At 39.1% G+C, this 24,949-nt stretch overlaps 3 protein-coding genes across 3 annotated transcripts; 2 read left to right on the top strand and 1 right to left on the bottom strand.

Annotated features, from left to right (window-relative positions):
* The first annotated feature begins 335 nt into the window (after window positions 1–335).
* On the top strand, window positions 336–3,813 carry LOC122314910 (glutamyl-tRNA reductase 1, chloroplastic-like). Its single transcript, XM_043130558.1, has 3 exons — window positions 336–771; window positions 1,619–1,860; window positions 2,320–3,813. The coding sequence occupies exons 1-3, from the start codon at window positions 534–536 to the stop codon at window positions 3,445–3,447; spliced, it is 1,608 nt and encodes a 535-aa protein (XP_042986492.1). The 5' UTR covers window positions 336–533; the 3' UTR covers window positions 3,448–3,813.
* Window positions 3,814–8,897: 5,084 nt separating this feature from the next.
* LOC122314909 (E3 ubiquitin-protein ligase WAV3) lies at window positions 8,898–12,198 on the bottom strand. Its single transcript, XM_043130557.1, has 2 exons — window positions 11,311–12,198; window positions 8,898–11,206 (listed from the first exon to the last, which is right to left on the bottom strand). The coding sequence occupies exons 1-2, from the start codon at window positions 11,701–11,703 to the stop codon at window positions 9,296–9,298; spliced, it is 2,304 nt and encodes a 767-aa protein (XP_042986491.1). The 5' UTR covers window positions 11,704–12,198; the 3' UTR covers window positions 8,898–9,295.
* Window positions 12,199–17,059: 4,861 nt separating this feature from the next.
* Window positions 17,060–18,237, top strand: LOC122316369 (DNAJ protein JJJ1 homolog). The gene is made up of 2 exons (XM_043132895.1): window positions 17,060–17,133; window positions 17,448–18,237. The coding sequence occupies exons 1-2, from the start codon at window positions 17,060–17,062 to the stop codon at window positions 18,235–18,237; spliced, it is 864 nt and encodes a 287-aa protein (XP_042988829.1).
* The last annotated feature ends 6,712 nt before the right edge of the window (window positions 18,238–24,949 follow it).

Below are 24,949 nucleotides of genomic sequence, written 5' to 3' on the forward strand. Positions count from 1 at the left end.
AATGAGTTAAAATCATATTTATATTTAAACTTAGGGTCCTCCTCTCTCTGCGTTATGAAAAAAAAAAAAAAGGGGATAAATAAGTTTAAAAAAATCTAAATATCAGAGAGTTTATTTTGCTGTGATTTTTCCATTCTTGGGGGAAGAAAAATTCAAAAAAAAAAAACACAAAATCTTTCGAAGTCTATGAATGATGAAGTGGGGCAGAAGGAAGACAAAGGACAGGCTGACATTGAAAGAGAGAGAGAGGGGATTGGGGGCAGGGAGTGTGGATAAAACGTGCGCTACTATTGGCCAATCAGAACTCGAAGAGATCACAAACTCATCTCCCCCCAAAATCCCATTAATATTTCTCCATTTTCTTCTCGTATTTCCGTTTTGGACCATTATTAGGACCAGAATTCAGAAAGAGCGCATTCGCAGTTTCGCACCAAGTCCAACATTACTTTTCTACCCTCCAAAGCAAACCTCTTCAATCTCGCTCTCATTCTCTGCGAATTCTAGGGTTAGGGCCTAGCCTCGGATTCCTTGCGATGGCTGTCTCCACCACAAGCTTTGCGGCTGCCAAATTGGAGGCTCCGTTGCTGAAAGCTTCGCCATCGTCCAGGGCCTCCTCGCCTGCTTCTCAGCTTCCGATTCTTCTGAAACCCATTCGGAGCAGGAAGACCCTGATTCAGAGAGGAGTCAGGTGCGAGGTTGCAGCCTCCGATGCTTTGGTTCAGACCGAGAAGCTTTCCGCTCTTGAACAGCTCAAGGCATCCGCAGCTGACAGTAATAGCCCCCGTTTCTCCTTTCTTCATTTCTAATTTTTAATATCTATTTTCTGGATCTTTGATTATTATATATTTTGATTTTTTTCCTTTCTTTGTTTTGTTTTTATTTTTTATTTTTTTTTAAATTGTTCTCTTTTCTGTTGCTTAGTCAACTGCATTTCTTAATATTTGAGCCTTTTTTTAACCAGTTGCAAGTGTGTATACTAGTTGTGTTTGTTACTTGTAAAAAAAAAGTGTACTTGTTGTGTTTGTCAAATATGAATTTTGGAAAAAATAAATCTTCTCTAAGATTGAACGCTGTTGTTCACAACCATCTATCTTTGCCTAAAATTATGTAGTGATACTAATATAGGTAACGGTCACTCTTTAGATTTACGAATAAAAAAAATATTGGTAACAATTAGGGAAGTTGATGATTATATTACTTGTGTAGAAATCATTGGGATGTTAATACTTTAGCCAATTAAATATAGTATACTTCTGCATCCTTCTCGGTTACCGATAACATTAAACATACACGTTATATTTGCCTTGTTATGCCCTCAGATTAAAATTAAAGCCGAGATGGAGGTGCATGGAAATGAGTTAAAAATCCAAGAAGTTTTTGTTAGCACTTCCAATGTTTGTGATGAGATTCACTAAATACATTATCTCTTTCAAAATGATCAATGGGGCTATGGTGCTAACTCTTAATACGAGATTCTTATTGTCCCAAAGACAAGGTTGATTACTTTTTATTTTCAAATTTTTTATTGTGAGTTTCGTAGTGTTATTGGGAATACAATATATTAAAAAAAAATTAGTTATGTGCATTTTCTGAACTGCCAATTCGTTTATCTTTCCAGGATATACAAAAGAGAGGAGTAGCATTGTGGTTATTGGACTTAGTGTTCACACTACCCCCGTTGAGATGCGTGAAAAGCTTGCCATTCCAGAAGCAGAGTGGCCTCGAGCCATTGGGGAGCTGTGTGGTTTAAATCATATAGAAGAAGCTGCTGTTCTCAGCACCTGCAATAGAATGGAGATTTATGTTGTGGCTCTTTCACAGCATCGTGGTGTCAAAGAAGTGACTGAATGGATGTCAAAGGTACTCTCCTTCTCTTGATCAACACTAGGATTGGTTTATAGACCACCAAATTTGTTTCTTCTTATGGGATTTCTCTTGAATTGTCGATTAGATGGTGGTTAGTCTCTTAACTGAAGTTGCTGACTTGCATTGGTCAAGAATGTTGGCGGTGAAAGACTAGTTGTTGATGGATTTCTGATTGAGATCTGTCATGCGTTTGGCCTTTTGGACAAATTATTTAATCCAATTTTCCCTAGTTCTTTTTTTCCCCAAATGATATTGTTTTTGCTATTATTGTTTTTCTCTTCCCAGTAGTGATTTACTTTTCTGCATGTTGTTTGTAGTCTTTTTATTCATTGAGACAGAGTATAAACACATTGATTGTCACGTGATTCTGTTCTGTAGTAATGTGCCATATTCTAACATATTTTCATGAACGCAATTATATTTCTCAAAAATATTCTTGCTTCTCCTTGGCAGACAAGTGGGATCCCAGTTTCAGAACTTTGTCAACATCGGTTTCTGCTTTATAACAAAGATGCTACGCAGCATATTTTTGAAGTTTCAGCAGGTCTCGACTCTCTTGTCCTTGGGGAAGGCCAAATTCTTGCTCAGGTTAAACAGGTTGTCAAAGTTGGGCAAGGAGTTGTTGGCTTTGGGAGGAATATTAGTGGGCTGTTCAAGCACGCGATAACTGTGGGAAAGCGTGTTAGGACTGAGACTAACATTGCTGCTGGGGCAGTTTCTGTTAGCTCTGCAGCTGTTGAACTGGCCTTAATGAAGCTCCCTGAATCCTCACATGCTTCAGCAAAAATGTTGGTTATTGGAGCAGGCAAGATGGGGAAGCTTGTGATCAAGCACTTGGCAGCAAAAGGTTGCTCAAAGGTGGTGGTTGTAAATAGAACCGAGGAGAGAGTTGCAGCCATCCGTGAAGAGTTGGCGAATGTTGAGATAACATACAAGCCGCTCACAGAAATGCTAACTTGCGCTGGTGAAGCAGATGTTGTGTTTACCAGCACTGCATCAGAAAACCCATTATTTTTGAAAGAGCATGTTGAGGGCCTGCCCCCTGTTGGCTTAGAAGTTGGGGGCTCAAGGCTCTTCATCGATATCTCAGTTCCGCGGAATGTAGGCTCGTGCGTAGCAGATATTGAAGCTGTGCGAGTTTACAATGTTGATGACCTTAAGGAGGTTGTGGCTGCCAATAAAGAGGATCGTCTTCGGAAAGCAATGGAAGCACAAGCAATTATTGCTGAGGAATCAAAACAATTTGAAGCATGGAGGGATTCATTGGAGACAGTTCCTACCATCAAGAAATTGAGGGCTTATGCTGAAAGAATCAGAGTTGCGGAGCTAGAAAAATGCTTGTCCAAGATGGGTGATGATATACCAAAGAAAACAAGGAAAGCTGTGGAGGATCTTAGCCGAGGAATAGTGAACAAGCTCCTTCATGGTCCGATGCAGCACCTGAGATGTGATGGGAGTGACAGCCGGACCCTGAGCGAGACCCTTGAGAATATGCATGCTCTTAATAGAATGTTTAGCCTCGAGACAGAGATATCTGTGTTAGAACAGAAGCTTCGAGCTAAGGTAGAAAGCCAGAAGTAAGATCCTTTATCAAATTTGATTCAGGACACATCTTTTACTTCCTCAAATTTGAATAAGGGGAAAATCTCCTCATACTGTCATTTCATTAGAGTGTTGGCACTGTTGTAACCTCCAATTGGGTAAGATAAACAGTGTCTGTTGCTGTTGGCTGACCTCTGAATTCATTCATCAGCATAAGGCAATGTCTCAGCCTCTTCTTTAGAGGCCATTCGGCTTTTAGGATACAAATTGAGGGATTATGAAGTGAGCTTAATCCATGTAACGATTGTTCTCCTTAGAGTTTATGGTCTGTATCCGAAATTCAGTTAATCCTTGTAATTAATATGTTGATTATTTTAATATGGATACGAGCTTGTAATTGATGTACACGTTGGGTCTCCACTGTGAATGTGATTTACATTTTGTCTTTTACTCTTATCATAAATATTGTGATAACTTGGCTGAGACTTGTGATTTCCTTCAGCTTGCAAATCATGAAGCTCTGATTCTACACAACAAATCGTCATTTTATTATTATTATTTAGCTCTACATGGCCATGGCTAGAGACAACAGGGTGGCCTTCTCAGACTAAGCCCACAAATCAGGGCCCATAATGGCCATGAACAAGACCCTCTACACTTGATGGGCGTAAAATGGTTAAAATTTTGCACTTAGCTTGACATTTAGAACCTCATCTTCGCAGTGAACAAGACCCTCTAGACTGGCTGAACCTTGTCAGGTCAACTTTGAGATTAAGGTGGTCTCAAGTCCAGCAAGGCAATTCCAAATTATTCTGATGCTCTTGGCTGTCCTTGAAAAAAAAAACACTGATCTGTACATGGATTGAGACGTGACATTACAAAGAAAATAGACTCGCTTGTCACTTGCTATGTTGGCAAATGGTGGAACTTGAGAGAAACCATGAAATTATCTAACAACGGACAAAAGAGACAAACAAGTATTGGTAGCGAAGGAAGCCAAAGGAATCCAGTTGTTAAAAGTGGCAAGTCTCTTTAAGCTCCATTTAGATGTTAAGAGTAACAAAGAGTCTGAGAACAGTCATGTTCCCAAACATAGCCTAAGTGCGATGATAATAAATACAATTAGGGATGCCCGGAACCATGTGTTGGCCTGGGAGCAAAATTAAAAAGCAAAAAATGTATTACAATTATTATTATATATATTTTTTAATAAGAAAGACTTAATATAAAAAAGTTAATTCTTCTTTAAAAAAATTATGTACGTTTCTTCTTATATATATATATTTTCCGGCTATAACTACAGTTGTAGTTTGAGTTTCCTTAATTCTGTGGGGAGAATATCTATACAGTAGCAACCGCGTGCAATAACGAGGAAAAATAATTGAACACGGGTTATACGGTTCGGAGGCAACCGAGCAATTTCGATAAGAGAGTAATCATAAGGAGTCTCTCTTTTGTAGGAGGTGTTCTCACTCTCAAGGAAAATCATCAGCTAGCTATCTATCTCCCTAAACCCAAACAACTTATTAGCCTTTTTCCTGCCAGGCATATTGGCCCCATTTCTAGTGCTTGAAGTTGACAACACCTTTCTTTTATTTATATGACACCTTGGTCAATGCCCGACACGAACCAAACCTTTCTTCATGTTGTTTGTGGCCTCAGGCATTCTCCATAAACGTGCTGTTAACAAGCCGCATGCAAAGGTGGACCTCTTTCCTCTCCCCACATGTGAAGAAGACTAGCTCACATCATGCTTCACCATTCCTTCACAAGACTTCATCTACATTTGTGCCTCTCTCTCTCTCTCTCTCTCTATATATATATATATATGTCTGAATTTTGATCCTTTGGATGCTGTATCCCCATTGTTGGTCGATGCAGTTTTTGATTGATGGTTGTGGGTCATGCACTGGGACGTGGACGAGACGATGACTCACCTGTCTTCAGTACAGCCGAGAGAGAGAGAGAGAAAGTGGCAATAAATACATATAAACAGCTACAAACTGGTGGAGATCAGATACGGAGCTGGTTAGGCCCAAGCAAGGACGGGAACGCATGCATCAATCGAGAGATATGCCGATGCATGCGTGATAGAATGGACAACAGAACAAATTGAGCAGTACTACTTCGTCTCCAATCCCACATATCGAATTGCATACGATTCATGCAGAGACGAGGGGGCTTCTTCTGCTGGGAAGGAAGTTGGTACGATGTAGGGTCCGCATGTGCTTCTGTACGAGCACCTTCTTTCGTGTCCCTGCCTGCTCCGATCCTTTATATATGATGCCCATTGCCCATCGATTGTAACCCTTTATGCCCATAGAATTGACCGGACGGCTGTGAATGGCCCCGAATTGGGCCTGATCATAAACTCCCAAGGGTTTTAGTTCTTTATAGGTCACATAATTGGGTGAGAATTGCATGCAATGCGTCAGTGGACTAACATTAACATATATGATCAGCATTTCGATGAATGGAATTTCGAACTAACATATATTTTAACATCCACTACTACTCCTTGGGTGAAATTTGGACTGAGTCCGGTAAAATAAGTCACCTCTCAAGTCGACTTTCTTTGAACAAAATATGCTACATATTTGTGATGGGTAAAATTGGCACCTCGGGGAAGAGAGGATCTAACAAAGACAAGTAGTTGATCGGATATATATAAAGTAAAGAGAGAACATAAAGCTGGAGAGGAGAGGACATAAAATTGAGGGTGATGAGACATAAAACAAGGAGACAGGTCAACTTCATTTGGAGATTTGAGAGGAAGGGAACAATCAGAGAGATTAGCTCAAAACTCATTTTTTCGTAGAGATAACTTCACAGGAGCAATTGTATAGAGCTTAATGAGGATTGAGAGTTTGCATCAAACTCAACTTACAGTAAAATTTACATCCTAGACCCATGGATGTAGGCTTTAGTGTTAAACTACGTAAATATTGGTATTTATTTTTTGCCATTTATTATTAAGCAAGCCATGAATGAACATAGTATACACATCACCACCGAAAATTATTGTGCAAGAGAAGATGGCCGTCATCCAACCACACTAGCTTTGAGTGTGAGCATTTAACTGTCACCGAAAAATGCATCAACAATATTCATATTCATATAAGTACGTACTGTCGAAGGAAATCCGAAGAAATATCAAAAACCTTATTTATTTTTCTTTATAGGGCAAAAATCGTTACAATTCTTCAATTGACTTGAACATCTAGTTGGTCCAAGAGTAAATCAAGCTTTCAACACACATTTCTATATAAACGCAAATTCTTACATTGTTTTTCTAAGCCGTCTAGATTCTGAAAACATATACTGGCATGGTCCTTCGCATGATGGAGTGATTATTAAAATGTTTAAGAAAAGGGACTTATATATATAAAAACATCTACTGGCATGGTCCCTCGCATGGGGGGCTAGATTGCAAAAATTTTGATACTCGGTAATTAGTACAGACTGGCAACTCAGAACAGAGCCAAAACTCATCAAGGACAACTCATCCAAACATTTGACTACAGCAGAAGGGTGTCCTAGGCGTAGCAGACATTAGCGCAGCAGATTTTTTTTTTTAGCAAAGGGACAAAAATGTTGAATCGTGCGATCGAAATTCTAGTGAAAAAAGGGTGAGATCAGGCGAAGGTAAAGTACTGCACTCTAGAGGCCAGTATTTCTAAAGATACACGTACGTATTCATGGCATGCCATCTCTCTATCGTGAAACTTGAGATCAGGATCGACGCCACGATGATGATCATATGACTGTCAGAAAAATGAGCTATTTTTATTGAAGTCTGTCTATTAATAGATCACCATAATGGGTGCTATTCTTTAGGCTCAGTTAATCCCACTCCACAACTTAATAAATAAATAAATAAAAATAAAAATAAAGATACTGCTACAATCAAATTCCACTTAAACACGGCTAAAATTGCTCAGCATTCTCTGTGGGGAAACTTGAGTGCTTAATTTTTGGACCCTCATGTTTTCTTTATTTTTTTAATGGAAAAAATAATAATCATTAAATAAAAATTTTATGTACAATTATTTTTATATACTCTACTAATATGATAAGCTGTATCATTTTTTTTAATATAAAATAATTATTTTGACCACTCATATTAATAGAGGGTATAAAACATACGTAAAAATAATTATATATAATATAATTCTTAATTAAAATAGTAAGTTTAGACGAGGAAGGATAATCCAATGCATCAACTCGTAGCAAATGAATAAAATTATATATATAAATTAGAAAATAATTCATCCAAGTTAGTCACAGAGTTTTCAGCCACATTTGCTGAGATCTATACTGCTTTATGCAAAACTATACATCCCCTTCTGGATCAAACTCATATATATATTCTTCAACACAAGAATATTCACGAACAGACAGATGCCTTCAGTACTTTATCACGCTACGTAATTCAACTCCTTTGAAAAAAAAAAAAGGAAAAGCAGGACCACCAGATTAATGCTATCAAGGGTCACTTTATCAAAGAGATATAAGCTATTAAAATGTTATATATACTGCACGCCTCCTATTTATTTCATTTCTATTTACTCTAATAAAACGTTAATATAAAATTGTTTTAAAAATAATTATTTAAAAAAATAGAAAACGACGAGCAGCACATTCACATTGACGCGGAAATGGTACGAAAATACTGTACAAGTTATCCAAAAGAAGGACCCTTTTTTACGGGATGAGAAATCAAATGCATGAATAATATTAGTCAAGATATCTTATCTCACTCTGCCTTCTTACACTGCCTCTGGCTATATTATGGTCTACTCATAAAAGTGTACAGAAGTGGCAATGCTATGCCCACTCTACTTCTCAATCATCTCAGTCCTTTATTGACGTGATTGATAGCAGAGACTACTGCAGGGCTTCATCCATCTTTTTAAAACATCATTTATTTATTTATTTTTTATAAGAAAGCAGACCAATTTCGCAATACTCAGCTCTAGCTCTGAACAAAATATCTATCTCGCTTATTCAATGCACAACGATAGGCCGATCCATCGTTCTCTAAAAACTGGGTGGCTGATCTACTGTTTGAGGTTCAAATAATAATATTCCAGATGGGTCCGCTTCCTCTTCCTCCGTTAATTAATTCATTTGGAGTAGAAAGAAGAAAGAAGGGAGAGAGGGGAAAGAAAAAGGAGACCATGATATCTCTAGCCGTGGGTGCAAGCTTCTTCGAAATCCTCAATACTAAAGATGCTCGTTAAAACTATATAATAACCAAAAGGATATTGATTTGGTCATCATTCAAGTCTTCCTACCTACTCCATCATGCTGTCCTACTCTCTCTCTCTTCTCTCTTTTTTTCTTTTCTAGTACATGTAATTTTATTGAGCATCCACGATCTCTCTCTCTCTCCTATTCCTCTCACTAGACCACCCCACTTATCTAAACCTAACGAGGATAAGGCAATAAGTGTAATAATACTTCCTACGAATTCACACGTCAAAACATACAAGGCAAGGATAAAATGTCATTTTTCATCCAAACATATAAAGCTAGCATTTACAACCTTTTTTTTTTCTTTTTTTTGAATTTCTAGGTTATGTTTGTTCATCACGAATCCCTACCAAACTACGAATGGAGAATCTCTCCAAAACGAAGAGATGTGGATTCATAAACAGTTGAATTGCGCTAATTAAGATCAAAAAAGAAAAAAAAAAAAAAAAGACATGCTTCAGCAAAATCCATCCCAACCTACTAATCAACTGTTCCGCTATGATCTTCCACTGCAGAAAGGGCCTCGCCGTCTGCAACCTGCTTGTTCCCCATCGCCACCCACTTCTCCTCTCGATTCCTTCTTTTTTTTTTTTGGGGAAAAACTTGTATAATTCTTTTAATACTTTATTTATTAAAATCTGGCGTTTTCGAACCCGTGCAAATCACTGACTCGATTCAACGACTTCTTCTTGATGGCTACTTTAGCCAGCTTCTCAGCCGCTCTCCAAGCCGACGTCGGCGTCAGCGGCTCCCCATTCTCGTCCGCTATAGCGCCACCCATCAAGTCCCTCTCCTGGCCTCTCCTTCGTTGGATCATCGTCAACATCTGCTGCTGTTGCTGCTGCTGTATCCTCCAGTGAAGCTCTGCCAGCTCGGCCTCCAAGCTGCGAACGTACTCGTCAGCCGATTCAGAATTCGACTGCAATAACAATGCTCGAGCCGACGCGAGCAACTGATGAGCACTTGAAAACTCGTCGTGCTCGATTAGTCGCCGGGACTCAGCTACGGCCCGTGTGGTGATGAAGACGTTCCTCAACCGTTCGATCCTGGGCGCCGATGATCGAACGGCTTGCGGACTGGGGACAAGCAGTGCCTGTTCTTTGCCGTACACAACCTCTTGTGACGCGGGGTCCTTGTAAAGGCACCGAACGGACATCACGAGGTGGGCACCTAAAGCTACCGAGGACGGAACCCTCAGCTCTACGAGTAGCTCCCTCTCTTCCTCCGCGTACAAGTCACCCAGCCGAACAGAACCGGAACCCAGGACTGTGGGCCGTCCATTGCAGGAATAGATGGCTGAGATCCCCGCCGGAGAAGGAAACGTAAGCTGAATCCTCAGGTCCTGCACCACTACGCTCAATAAGCCGCCAACGCACTTGACCAAGGCGTCCTCGTCCGGCTCGTGCTGGTGGTTGCAGAACCCGAACTTATGAACCGGGATCTCAATGTGAGCGAAACGGGTTGAGGACACGTGGCTGGACGCTTGGCGTTGGTTTGCGCGGACCCTACCATCCTCGTGATCTTGACCATCGGATAACAAAATGATACTGGCAACGGGATTTCTCTCCCTCCGATCTTCAAGCACCTTGCTAGCTTTCCTCAAAGCATCTCCCACGCTAGTCCCTTGACCACAGGCGAGCCGGTCAATTATGCGCCGAGCGGCACGCTGACCTTGAACCGTCATTCTCCTCAGGGGCAATAACCTTCTGGTAGTAGCTGAAAAGGCCACAATGGAAAGGCGATCGCCCGAACCGAGTGACGAAATGACTAGATGCATGGCGCGCTTCAGCATCTGCAGCTTGGCACCAGTCATGCTGCCACTAACATCGAGCACCGTCACCAAGTCGATGGGCGCCCGGTCGAGACGCGTTGACGCTCCCGAATTGCGAGCTGGCGGAGCCTTCACTCTCAGAGCAACCACGTAGGTGTCGTGGGACCTACCGGCCGATACTAGTGCAGACTCGGGTAACAATCTCACCCGGACGTTCCTCTGATCCCTGCCGTTGAATGGCGCTTCATCGGAATACTTGATGGATGAAGATGGAGGGTTGGGATTATTGACGAAGAACCCCTGAAACTCTTCTTCCGCGTCATCGTTTTCGTCGTCTACGGCATTCTCATCCGCCTCTGGGATTGGGCTAATCCGAGAACCGGCTGTGGGAGATAGAAGCGGCTCGTCGTCATCGTAGGATGGTTTTGGTTGCTGCTGTAGTATTTCGAGCTTGGGTTTGAGAGTTCTTGGGGACGATTCTAACATTTTCTTCTGTTCAATCTTTGGTTTTGCTTTGAGGTCGTGATTTTTGTGTTTGTTAGTGTTCTCCTCCACTTCGTTCTGTTGCTGGGATTGGGAGCCAAGGTTTTTGTGGACGGCGAGTAAAGGTACGTCTTTCCAGTTGGTGTTGCACACAGGGCAAACGAGACGGCCATTCTTACGCACGTGGTCAGCGATGCACGGGAAGTGGAATGCGTGTGCGCACTCCGCAGTGTAAATGGCTGTTCCCTGACCGGTCTTCACGCTGTGGAAGCAGACTCCACAGCTACTCTGTGAAGCGAAAAAACCAGAAAAAGGGTCAGATTTCTGCATGATGATTAATACTATGCTACTTCGTATTTCGGCCTTGCTACGATTGATTCAATGGTACTTACTCTGAATTTGAAACTGTTCTTGAAGAGTGACAGCTTGAGAGGGGATCGAGGAGAGGTCTGGTTTGAGCCCATCAGTGTTCTTGGGCTCTTGGAGCGAGTCTTGGGAGTGCTGGTATTGCATTCTAGTCTCGGACTTTCGTTAACAGTAGGCGTTTGAGAAGCCTCTGATGTACTCGTTCGGCATCGCAGGCTTGGGCTTTTGACTATTGCTTGAGACTGTAAACGAGGCGTGGAAGGGTTGCTTCCACCTCCACCGGAGAGGAACCCCAATCTGGTACAGCTTCTGGGGATTGGGCTGGAACTTGGACTTCTTTGTTGCTTGTCAGATAGTGAAGAGGAATCTGAGTCTCGCGGGATCGTAGTGCAAAAGGCTCTTCTCCAACCGGTACCCATTTTCAGAGACCAAATGATAAGAACGACGCGTAACAGAAGATACTTTTTGTGGTTCGTTTACTTTATCTTTCTATATATCCACTTTGTTTATATTTTCAGAGATGAAGAAGACGAAGAAAAAAGGTTTTGTTTCGATGGATCTGAGGAGGCTGCCACGGAAGACAAAAAGGCACAGGATTGGAGATAGCAAGAAGAGCATGGGATCAAATGAAACAAAGCAAAGTGACAAAGTCGTGGGATTTAGAAGGATAGAGCCCCAGACCACCCAGACCTTTCTTTGTTTTCCTTACTCTCTTCCTCTATGGCTCCCATTCCCATTTTTTCACTTTCTATAATACTCTCTATCGATAACCCCGAAAAGATCTCTGCAACAAAAAGGCTTGAGATCTACCGCCTCTCTCTCCCCCGTTGTGAGATACAAGGAGATCCTTTCAGGCACTGGTTATTTATATTCATTGGAAAGGTAAGTTGGGCATTTACGTCTGCAACCGGCACGTGTTGCTTCTTTGTTGATTAACCGATCTGTAACCTCATCGCTACCATTTTTTTTCTAATATAAAACAACGTACAGAACGGATGAGGTACTTCCCCATGGTCAAGAAACATAATTAGGGTAAAAGAAGAATTTTAATGACATGGCATAAGTGTGAATAATTCAAAATTATCTAATACTTAATAATAAGAAATATTAATCATTGGCAAAAAGGGAAAATTTTTAGAAATAGATGAGAAAAGTCTATACTCATTGAGGTTAAAAACCTACAAGAGATGTTATCAGAACTACCAGTTGCAGCCGTAGTTCGATCTAGACAGAGATTGTGTTATAGAGGAAAAAGGGTGACAGCAAATAAATATAATGTAAGGTATTAGTTTAAGGCGGATCATTATAGCTAGCTATGTCGTTATTGGAGTTAAACAGAAAGATTGAGAGATAAGTAAGAAATGGTTCGATTAAGTACTGTTGGGTACGTAGCAGTCAGTAGTTCACAAGTTCCTGCACTAGTTTGTGTGATAGACGCACACGCGAAAGAGGAGAGAGGTGGTGGTTGGATTGGGAAGAGTCGAGGCCAAGGACTTATATAATACAAGGCGTGCTATCTTTGGCATGCAGTGCAAGGGCATGGTTGCACGTGAGATTCCGGCTATTGCTAGCTCTCCCTTTCCTTTATCCAAGTTTTGTGGGAAAGCTTCGAGTGATCAAAATTTCTCAGCGTGTACATGTGGAGCATGGTTCAATTCATTTGTGATGGCTTATGTCTCATCACCCATTTTTCTTTCATTTTTTGAGTCCTAAAATTCAAATGAAAAATAGTCACACTCTTAATTAATAATGTACTAAGACGTATTATAATTTAAATAGAAATAGATAGAATGAGACGTAAACATCACAGGAAACATCAAAGATAAAATTTAAAGAATTTTGTTATATATAAACAAAATCGCGTACTAATCTGTGTTTAATGATACTAATTTATTTATATTTAAAATTTAAATTAATATTATTTTTAATAAAATTTTGTATAATTTTATTGAAGTTTTGTTTTTATTTTCAATTTCAATCACAGGAAACATCCAAGGAAATCCTGACGCTATTTAACTATGCTTTTACCCACGCGTGTTTACAAGTAGCGTGAGATCAACTGTGTCGAAAATGGGTGCGATGCATTTCTGTCAGTGTTATTAGAGAGGAGCCGGGGTATCAGAGCGTACTTGAAATTTTGTTAGGGATAGCATCATTAGCCGTCGATTAGGTAGGTCCAGTGCGTCATGATAGTCCCAATCAGCCGCATGTACGATCACGGGAATCTTATTACTGTACCAAAATATAAAATAAAAATAAAAAACGGGGTCAATTACGAGCACCCAAATTTCCATGCAGTCGCAAATTTTGCGGCATGGGAAGTAGGAACCAGATAGGACTGCAGCCTCCCTGACTAGACTGGTAAATTTTCACTCACTGGCTTGGTAAATTCTCGAGTTACCAAAATAATAATAATAATAATTATTATTATAATAATAGGTAAAGAAATTAAGATGATGGATGGATGGATGGGTCAGGGTCCAGCTCTGCATATCTGGGGCTGTTAATTACGGTATAATCAGAGGTACTGCAAAGGGAAAGGCAAATTAAATGTGGGGAATTAGGGGATCCAGAATATAAGAGGGCAAATGGGGCTCAGACTCCCACATGAGGGCTCCTTTCCAGTCGTACGTGTCAGTGTTTCGGAGACCACCATGCACGCCGCACGGTCCTTTCTCTCCTCCTCTTCCTCTCGTCCTCTTTGTAGCTTCAAATTAAACCACCTATCACGTCCATATCATGTCCCGCCTTGAGTGTCCAGTGTTCCCAACTTCCCAGTGGTTTTGGCACTTTGCATTGTCTTGGAGCTGAAATGAAAGGGAGCTTGACCCCCATTTCAGAAGATCTTACCAGTCCAACCTCTTCACTTTGTGCACCGTGGTTTGCATGTTCTGTTATGGGTGAGTACTTCTAAAGAAATTTTGTAAAGATAGTTAGAAAATAGGATTTACTAAGATTCGTGGTCGCATTCAATCAAAGATTTATTTTTATATGTTTTTTTTTTGCTTTTGTCAATCTAACAATTATCTTTATTTAATTGTATTTTTTTATTTTCAGGTCAAGTCCCAACTAGCTAGCAAGGATTAACACGCTACGAAATGTCTGTATTATGATACATTTGGTCTTTTTTCCTGTTCATTATGTCACGACTCAAATAGTGTAGTAATAAACTCATTTTAAAAGCTTCCTAATTGAAAGGATACAAAAACAGTGTGCTCAAACTTTGTCACATTACTTAACTAATTATTTAGTAATTATGTGAGATATAGTACCACACAGTACACTACAATTTGAAAGAGGATGGGGATAAGGACAAAGCAAGAGCATGAAGAGCATGACTCCTAGCTGGCTAGCTCCTTGTTCTATTTTTTAAGTCGTTTATTTAAATTACAAGTCCATTTCCCCTCTTTGAAAACCTACAGCAAAGCTTTTCCATTCTCGACCACTCACAGTTCGTTGCTTGAACTTTGCAAACACAGTTTCAAAAAGATGAATTGGGAGATTCACACGGCTATGGTACCTTCCCGAAAAGAGTCTCAACAGAGTTGATTTTGACAGCAATTTAGCTGCAGCGAGAGTCCCGTCTCTGTGTATGTGTCATCAACAGTCAATAATCCCGACACTCACGTGGGGTCCTTTATTTTGAGTAGGTCTCTGATTGTAACGCCGATACCTAAGCTGTGCTCCCCATGCTGACGTTTTTGACTCATAGGGAATGGCCACTGCTGAACTGGTTTTTCTGAAATGTCAACTCCATCCGGGAATAAAGTATGGAAATAATCAGCCTAATCATTTTTTAATTACTAGCTCTATGACTTTCTTTTTTTTCGTTTTAAGTTAGGCAGAGTAATTTCGTTAATTTCGCTTTAACTTACCTTTTTTGACTAATTTCGTTATCTTCTGGAGGATGGTTTCCGTATTGAAGGTGTTAATCTTTTGGCTTCATTGGAGAACGTGGCTAGAAGATGTAGGATTAGGCATTAGCTCTGTTTCCCTTCTAATGTTTTAAAAGACAACACTCAACTTCTTAAAAAAGACTCGCTGCAACAAGTTTTTCTGGTCGTCATAACTCAAAACAGTGATTTGTAAATGTCATTAAAATAAATAAATCGATCGTAGCAGTTTGTTTCCCCTTAATTAAAAGGAAAAGAAAGAAAAGTGGGCAGCGGCCAAGACTAGTGATTAGACTGGACTACTAAGGCTGGGGAAGCATTAGGGATGCATGAAAATGAAGGTATTTGAGATGGTGGGCACTTACCCATATAATGTGGCTTGGTCAACTAATTAATACGTGCATCTACAGATTTGAAAGTACCGAGGTTGCTTTATCATGTGGACCCTTTCAGTTTGCCAACGTGGCCCTAACATCCCATGTGGGATGCCCATGTCACCATCATCTCGGTTGTTCCACCTCCACGTGGCACCACGTACGCCATTTAGTCAAAGATGTCGAATGAGGCGAAATTAAGGATGAAGAAGATTCTATAAGAAAATCGTGGGATGTTGCATTTATATTCTTTTATTTTTTTTCTGTGATATGACTTGATGCTATCCAAAAGGCAAAAGCCTTTCTTCAACTCTTCACTAACTTGAGCGAAGAAAACGATTCTGTACATTAATCTCTACGAGTTTTATTTTTAAATGTTTTGATTTCTTCTTAGAATTCAAAGAATGTGGAGCTATTAAAAAACAGATTTTAGATTTCTTAAAAAAATCAAAATAATTATTTTGGTTTGAGTTTTCGATCATCATCATCATCTCAATTCTCATCATCATTTCATCATTTTAGGCAGACGTGATATTAGATAATTATAGATTATTTATTATATTTTACTTGTAAATTTATCATGTAATATCACAATATCATGGGACGATGAATAAATTTTATCTAAAAACAAATTGGACAAGTTGTTCAATTTTGGTACCTACCCACTTTCCTTTACACTAGAACTGTTTTTTCCCCCCTGAATTTTAGAAAAAAACCATCTCCGCGTTATAGAAGACAAGATTGTTTCATGTCAAATAAGGTATGTATAAAATATGTCTTTCGAGCCCCTCATTTATTTTGGAATATTACAATGTTTGACATAACAACATTAATATATGATCCAATACTTTTCATAACATGCAACCAAGTTAATTATCACAATGTCCAGCCTGGATCAGACTCAATTGTAGCTTTCAAATAAAAATTCAAACCATCTATGAAATGCTTAATTACTTAGCCACTATGTATTAGTCCCCTCCTCATAATGAGAAACGGCACTATAAATTGTCCATGTCCATTGCATATCACCTCATCCCTCGCACACAGTCACCCCCATTTGTCAAAATATGCTATCATCCATATCGAGTTTCAAGTTCTAAGCTTCAAGTCGATCTTTACCAACAATATTATAAATTAATGACCAATTCAAAGTAGTTATCTACAAACGGGCTAGACAGCCTAACTCTAATAATTGTTGAGAGAGACTCATTTTGTCCACAAGCACTTAATCTTAAAGCATGTTGCTTATTTATCCTCAATTTTTGCTCTCTACATATGCTTCAAATATCGTATAAATTCAAGTATGTACTTGAAATATTTATTTCATGCAAAACGCACGTACAAATTATGTTTAAGAAGTAATTCAAATCGAGTGGTGGGGGAGAGCGATTCCCGTTTAAATATAATAGGGTCGTCCCCATCCAATCAGCACCCTTAAAATTTGGAAATCGTTGGATCACCATATATGTCAGCGTTGGAGGACGTTCGGAAGCATATATAATCTGATAATGAATAATGGGGGCAGTTCTAAAGTGGGGTCCGCCTGTTATTTTGATCCATCACAGGTTCACGGCGGGACCCAGTGAGTGAACATAAATCATCGTCATTGCCGGCCCTTTGGTTTAGGACCCCATCCCACGTCCCAGACTCCCTCCCTAAGAGCACTCACATCCGGCTCCCCATCTCTTCCGCATCCTCATATTTTAGGGATATTTTTAGGGTTTGATCAAAAACCCTCCTCCATCCGGTTCCCCAAAATGGGGATGAAAATTAGGGGTGCTACAGGAGGTCCCCATATTTGAGGACCTACTGTACATCCGCATCGCTCTCTCGCCCCAACGGTTGCCCCTTCCAGCCCGCGTCTTCTTCTCCCCCCCTCCCTCGCAACGCATACAGGAAGCTGGCTCTCCAGCTCCACCCGGACAAGCTCGTCCAGTCCGGCTTCTCCCAGGCCGAAGCCACCGCTCGGTTCCAAGAGCTGGCCCACGCCTACGAGGTCCTCTCCGACCCCAAAGAGCGTGCCTGGTACGATTCCCACCGCTCCCAGATTCTCTTCTCCGATCCCAGTTCGACCACCAACTCCGCCGTCCCCGACCTATTCTCCTTCTTCTCCAGCACTGCCTTCTCCGGCTACTCCAACTCCGGTCGTGGGTTCTACAAGGTCTACTCGGATCTTTTTGGTAAAGTCTATGCCAACGAGATCGATTTCGCCAGAAAATTGGGTTTGGGGCTGGACTCGGTCCGCGAAGCTCCTGTCATGGGGGATCTGGAGAGTCCGTACGCGCAGGTGACTGCGTTCTACAACTATTGGCTAGGGTTTTCCACGGTGAGGAAGAAGGAGGAAGAGAGGGAGAGGAAGAGAGCGTTGGAGAGGGAGAGATTGGAGAAGCTTAGGGATTACGTGGAGCCAGATTCCTCCAAACAAGAGGTGGTCCAGTTGATCAAGCGCTTCGGGGCTTATCTCACCATCAAGATTTCCAAGCTCCTCCCGATCTCCCTCCAAAACCTGGATTCACGATCTGTTGGGGCCATTGCGGGGCTTGCTGTTGCAATAGTCTTCACTTGGAGGCTTTTGAGATCACCTAGTCAACCTCAAAGAAGGCAACCCAAACGGCAAGCTGGTACACCCAGTAGTTCGGGTGCCAATACCAATTCAAATCCTGGTTGGAACCGACTGGCATATTGACTCAAATCCTGAAATCATTTCTCAATTATCTAGATTCATCAAATATCATCTTCACATATCTCCTAACAGCCCCGAACGGACTGCTCCAAATGTATTCAGCACCCCATCCTTGGAACAGTTCTTTGGATGTGTCTAAGTTCTAACTCTGAAAACCAGAAAAAGATGGTAATATATTTTGGAACTTTTGCTAGGTTTGCCTTCTCTCCCCTATGGATTTTATTCATAACTTGGAGTTTCTGTTCGATAAAAGCTCGATGTTCTTTGTATCCTCATACGGCTGGTATTCAGATGAAAACTTGTATTTCCTTCCCAATGTTTTTAAGGGAGAGAAGTCTTCGTTGCTTGTAATCCGTGTAATAGATTTGGTCTACATCCGAACTTGATCATCGGAAATCTCATCAAATGGAAGGTCTTTGTAACTTAAAAAAAAAAAAAAAAAAAAAAAGTTCAAGAGTGAGAAGCAATGGAAGAACCACGAGCAGTCCAAAAAAATTTTATAGAAATTGATATTTGAAAAAGAAGATAATAAGACGAAAGAGTTAGTAGTTAAAATTGTAAATAGAAGAGAGAGAAAAAAGTAATAAAAAAAGAATAGAGAAATATTATTTAATAGAATAGAGATAGGGATGGGGAATGGGATGTGGGAGGTTTTTAGAAGATGAATAAAATTTAGGAATAAATTTGAGGAAAGGTGATTTTGAGTTAAATTATAGGGATGGGGATGAAGATCCGGATGAGGATGCTCTAACCCATCCACATGCATTATTGATATATATATAAATCCCCCCTTTTTTTTTTATGTTTGTCTGTTTGTTTATTGTTTTCTTATTGGCCGTATCTTTATATAATTCAAATAACTTGTTTCTTAAATAATAGAAAATGAAATCAACATTCAGAACAACCCTTTTAGATTCAGTACTCATCATTATTATTTTTATTTATCGATCTGACAAATAAACAATCTTTAAAAGCAAACATGGCCAACCCTTTTTGACCAGCATTGAGAAATTTTTAGTAAAATTATCTCCTTCTGACAGTGCAAGCAACAAGTAAGACAAATGTCTAATAGATTGATCGAACACATGACGCTGGTACTGCATTAATCAAATTAAAGATCATATATATTAGTTTTGAGAAGAAAAAAAAATGTGTTTTCATCTTTCTTTTTTTCCATTATCATTTCATGATTAGTGATATGGTAATGCATGCATGATTCATGTTAAAAAAAAAAAAAATTCAACGAAATATAATAATTAAAAAAAAATTCTCGTAGAGGATCGAGAAATCGCAACCAAAAAAAAAAAACGGGAGCGCCGATTGATCAAGGAATTAAAGGTTTGTTTAAAAGTGATGATTTTTGTAAATTAATGACTTTGATCTGGAGTTTAGGAGCTAGATGCCCGCGCAGAGCAAGCACATGACATGAATTGGACACCCCATATGGAAGAGATATCGATACCATCAGGGCATTGATCACTATGTTAAAGTACAAGTTGAGCATTGTATGTTGCAGCAATTTGATAATTATTAAGATATCGCCTCAAAATGTGTCCATGAACATGTGAATCAAGCTAGCAGAACCCAATATATGGGCACGTAGTGCCATCACATGATAAACTGATATATATATATATATTAATGAATTCTTAACTGTAATAGTGTTATCTTTTTATTGAGCTTTAGTTTATGGGAAGCTGAATCTCTTAACCCATTTGTTAATTAAGGTAACTCAGATTCGATGATGTCATCATGATGACAGAATTAGGCCTAATGCATGTCCAAATTAATTATGACAAGTTGAATTTTAATAACAAGAAAAACAATAAAAATAAGCATATGATCATAATATATAATAATAAATAGAGGTTATATATAAGGAGATCGTGTATAATTTTTGGTCTAAATCAACATTAATTGGTGGGTGAGCTAGCTCACATGGGTGATGAGGCTTAGAAAAAAGAAATTAAAAGGAGATTGGTTCGAAACATATGAGAGAATATCCTTAAAAAATTAGGCTTAAAACAATAATGAATAAGGACATTAATGGGCTCGAAAATGAAAGCCTTCCTTCCGAATGGTCGTTGAGATGTAGTGTAGCCATTATTGGGGCACATGCTGTGAACTGATTAACTGCTAGAAACCCTAACGACCATATATTATATTTATAACATAGCGTGGCTAAACTAACATGGCCATATTACTTTGATATTATTTTATTGTTGTCAGTCGAGAAGTAGGACTCATTTTAATGTTCATAGGGGGACATGATGTACATACCAACCATCTTGCACTTTGCAAAAAGTCAGAAGAAATTGAGATTGGCCGGTTTATTTCCTTTGAAAATGAAGGCTGCCTCAATTAATGGATATGGATTGAGGATTTTGAGGATAATGGGGGTTTTTTTTTTTTAATTATATAACATATATACAAATTATATCAGTTAATTAAATAGCTTCAGGGAAATTTATGTGACCGATCAGTGTCATGTCTGTTCAAACGACGGACAGCAGGTCAAATTAACCTGACCAATCAATGCAAATGCCATGAAGTTTTGTTCACAACTACATGCTAAGTGCATGGTGATGTCAATATTAATGGTGGTCCAAACCCGGCAATTTAACGGAAATATTTTGTCGTCGGCAGATACGATGAGGACGAGCGTGTCGTGATCAACCTTGATATTGGCTGGCTGCATTCTTGACGCTATATTAATGCATTTGCTGTGTTCTGTTCGATCCAAACAAAAGTTGGAAAGATGGATATTTTGTTTAATAAATGCTCCATCTGCAGGCAGGCAGGCATCCCCGCAACATGACTATATTTAGAGCTAAAAAAATGGGTGAATATTAGCGAAAAACAACGTGGTTTTAAACTGTGAGAAACTTATTAACCTCAGCCCTTATCCAGTACTACCTGATCTCTATCGGCTGATGATGATCACCAATAGACAGAAAAAAGGACAACTCTATATGCATGGTTAGCTCTTCTCTAGAACCAGAATGTGTGTATAATTCTAGTGTGATGGTGACGACTGGGTTTGCAATACATACATACATACATACATATATATATATATATTTAGTTGTTAGAATTTTGTTTGAAACCAGCTCGAGTCAAATAATACTGCATGCTTCATTTGTCAAAAACTTGGGGGAAAATCATATATCTTTTTTGAAATTAAAATACATAATTAATTGTCGCGTTTAAAAAGAAATTAAAAATCGAAAAAATTAAGAAAGGCCAGCTGAAATTTATCACGAAACAATGGGAAGGAAGATTGAAGAGTTGATCAGGATCACGATCATGCATTTAGTGGATTAATTATTTTATACATAAAGTATGTATTTATTTTCTTATACGACAGTCACATAATTTTATGTATTTATTTTCTAAGACAGTCTCAAAGTTACCCACCCAACTAAACAATGAGAAAAATTAAAACGAAATCTGTGGGTCAAAAAACCATGTCGATCGATTTCTGGCCCACTACGATTGATCATATATGCAGTCAGTTCCACACGGCAGCTCGTGCTTTGACTAGATAGCGCACAAGCCTGGAGTCTTGCAGAGGATTTACCTGCAAGATTGAACGTATGGACGTTTCTTGCAACCATGCATGAATATTCCAAGCTGTGTCTGCCCGACAAAACTATCGAGTGCTACATAACTCGTGAACCCGTGATTACTGTTACTCCCCAACTGGAAGCCTTTTTGTGTTGCTACTGACGTTAGAAGATAATTAAAATAATTAAAGTTCATCTCTTTTTAATTTTTTAGACGTGGAAGTTCTACATATTTGACTTGGTGCTAAATTAACTAGTTACGTTTCTGTGGAGGGACCAGAACCAATGCGTGTTCAAAAGTAATGACTAGTCTTAGACATAAACAAAAAGGAAAGGGCAAAAAAAAAGGGGAAAAGATAAGACTCTAATGCCAATCTACTACTCAAAGGGTAACGTGTCCAAGAACTACACAGCTTGCTCTTGCCACCATTCACCTTTTAGTCGTGAAAATTTGACATGCTAGGGGTGGATCATGTGTTGGATGATAGGGACACATTTTATAAGTTTGTCTTGGAATCACAAGAGTATCTCAAATAATTTGTAAATAGTACTAGTAAAATAGTAGTGAATAATTTGTGAATTAGTATTAATCTTTTTGTACATAATAATGAAGTAGCCTGAAAAGAGTTGAGACAATTATGCTCCCAAACAGAGCCCAAGCCTATCTGGGAATGACGAGTCAATTAGTACTATGTGTAAAATATATGAAAAGGCGACGGAAGAAATAAATTAATGAATAATTGTTTATACCTTAACATATATATATATATATATATATATATATATATATATATATAAATCGATGGGAGGATTGCTATAAGAAAGGAGAAAACAAGCTATACAGTGATATATATCATTACCCCAAATCAATAAATCATTGGGTTGGTTTGTTTTTATTATGCATGCAGGCGCAGCTTGTGTTGTGGAAATTTCAGAAAGGGAAAGTTTTGTGGCTCCAATCCATTTGGTACTTTGGGAAGGATGGATTGAAAACCGCAACATGCATATTAGCTAGAAGTTTACCTCTATTCTCTGTGGTGTGACATCCTACTCATGAATAGAAGGTCCTTTTATGGCATGCGTATAACAGATATGCTCCAGATTAGGTTTTTGCTTTCTCACGAAAAAGTATATCTATTAGGTAGATCTATTGACCTGATCAGGATGTAATGTATGTTGAACATTCTCATATAATATACCTACGTGTTAAAGCATATCTAATCACTTTAAATATTTCACATTATTCCTCGCTTCCTCTGTTCCAATCTTGCAAGGTTTCTTCTGTAGTACTCGTCCATTTTAGGTATTTTCCTATTTTAATTCCAACTCAATAATAAAAACACAACAACAACGATATCCAATATGGACGCGGTTTACATGCTTCTTAAGACTTGACATTATAATCTCATGCACCTAATAATCTGCAGGACATAGCAGAAGGTTACAACGAACAAGCTGCAATATGGTCATGTGGAATGTTTTTGTAGACTGATTAGGGTTGCAGACATGATGCATAAAACAAGTCATGACCCCATGCATGCATGTTACATATACTGCTACTTTGCCAGCTTTGGATTGAAAATCGTTTTTGCACCGAAAGATGGAGTAAAGGTTCATTACAAAGGTCCATGTCGCGATCTAGTTAATTTCATAGTAGCTTTGTGTTTTGGACTTTCTAAAACTTAAAACAGATTACATGCAGTTGTCCTTATCTAGTACGTACCTCTGTTTACAGGCTTGCTTGCAACGTGTCAGCTTCTAAAGAACTAGGTCGGTCGTTGTTCACATAAAATTAGTCGCATGCATCGATATTCATCGGTCAGACCCATCATGGAATGTAATGATTTGGGGGGAATTTTGTCTTTCCTCCTGGTAATTAATATATCATCTAGACGACTTGTATAACATATACAAGTTTCATGTTTTTCAAATCCACCAAACCCAACTACCCTACTATATATATCCACTCCAACTTATCCAAACCTTACAGCAATTTCAATCTTAGAAGTAATTTATGGTAAAAGAAGAACACAAAAAATGTAGTTGCGTGTTAGCCTAACTATTGCAATGAGTCCTTTTGATCACACACAGACACGCGCACGCACACATATATATTCGTTCATGCACTTCTAAAACTGGGGCATCAAAGAGAGTTGGATTAATTTGTAAAAGGTTAGGTGATTTATCAACATAGTTTAATACATATAGATAAAGTGAATAGGTGAAATCATGCATTCAACAAGTTAGTTTATGTTTTTCCTATACCGGTCTTTCAAAGATTGTTATCTCCTCTGCTTTCTGGTCACTGGAATTGTTTCATCGACACTAGCTTTTGAGAAAGTTTTTCCACTATAGCCATTCCTTGCTGCTCACTCTGTTTCAAACTCTATCCGCTGCCACTTTAGCAGGAGACTTTCCACTTTTTGAGGAGTGTAATTGAAGGGATGGGCATAGATTTGGAGGCAGGTCATGGGTTTTTATCCCAGTAGGTATGATGCAGAGAAAAAAAATGCCTGCATTTGACTTGGATATATGCATTGCACTCAGAAGAAAAGAGGCCGATGCAAAATCCATGAACAGAAATGAATCCAAAAAAACAGGTTAAGATCAAGTTACAACCAAGTCGTTCCCTAAAGCAACCGATAAGGTTCCAGTTCCATATTCGAATGTCACATTTGCAAGTTCAACTGTGCATGAAATACACGGCGGAGAAGTACTTAATTCCTACCTACATCATCATCAGGGTCTAAAATGATAATCAATATTAATCATTTAGATCACGACCAATCATGCTTATAAGCTGTACCAAAGGGATAGAGTCGATACAAATTAATGTCAACTCAATTAGGTGATACGAATTTCAAAGGCCTAAAACTTGGAAAACTTTGGGTACGTAGGGATGGGGACCAATAATTTACATTAATAATGATTTACTTAGTATCTGATGAGGGGACCAAAGATGATAGTGGCGTTGAAATGCTAATCAATGAGACAGTTTAAAATCATTGCTCTCACCTGCTTAGATTGCACTTTGGATTATAAGGTTTATAATAATACTGCCATGCGTTAGAATTTTGAATAAAGAGGAAGCCTTTAAAATAGGCTTTGTAGACATTAAAGTTGATTCTAATTTAGACTGGGAGCTGATT

Source organism: Carya illinoinensis, chromosome 7 (assembly GCF_018687715.1).
Source record: "Carya illinoinensis cultivar Pawnee chromosome 7, C.illinoinensisPawnee_v1, whole genome shotgun sequence".
Classification (NCBI taxonomy): domain Eukaryota; kingdom Viridiplantae; phylum Streptophyta; class Magnoliopsida; order Fagales; family Juglandaceae; genus Carya; species Carya illinoinensis.

Bases quoted from the DNA above. Each gene is read 5' to 3' on its own strand.
- LOC122314909 (XM_043130557.1), bottom strand. From the start codon at position 11,703: ATGGGTACCGGTTGGAGAAGAGCCTTTTGCACTACGATCCCGCGAGAC. The intron at 11,207-11,310 runs GTAAGTACCATT...TTCGCTTCACAG, and splicing joins AGAACAGTTTCAAATTCAGA to AGTAGCTGTGGAGTCTGCTT.
- LOC122316369 (XM_043132895.1), top strand. From the start codon at position 17,060: ATGAATAATGGGGGCAGTTCTAAAGTGGGGTCCGCCTGTTATTTTGAT. The intron at 17,134-17,447 runs GTGAGTGAACAT...CAACGCATACAG, and splicing joins CAGGTTCACGGCGGGACCCA to GAAGCTGGCTCTCCAGCTCC.
- LOC122314910 (XM_043130558.1), top strand. From the start codon at position 534: ATGGCTGTCTCCACCACAAGCTTTGCGGCTGCCAAATTGGAGGCTCCG. The intron at 772-1,618 runs GTAATAGCCCCC...TTATCTTTCCAG, and splicing joins CAAGGCATCCGCAGCTGACA to GATATACAAAAGAGAGGAGT. The intron at 1,861-2,319 runs GTACTCTCCTTC...TCTCCTTGGCAG, and splicing joins TGACTGAATGGATGTCAAAG to ACAAGTGGGATCCCAGTTTC.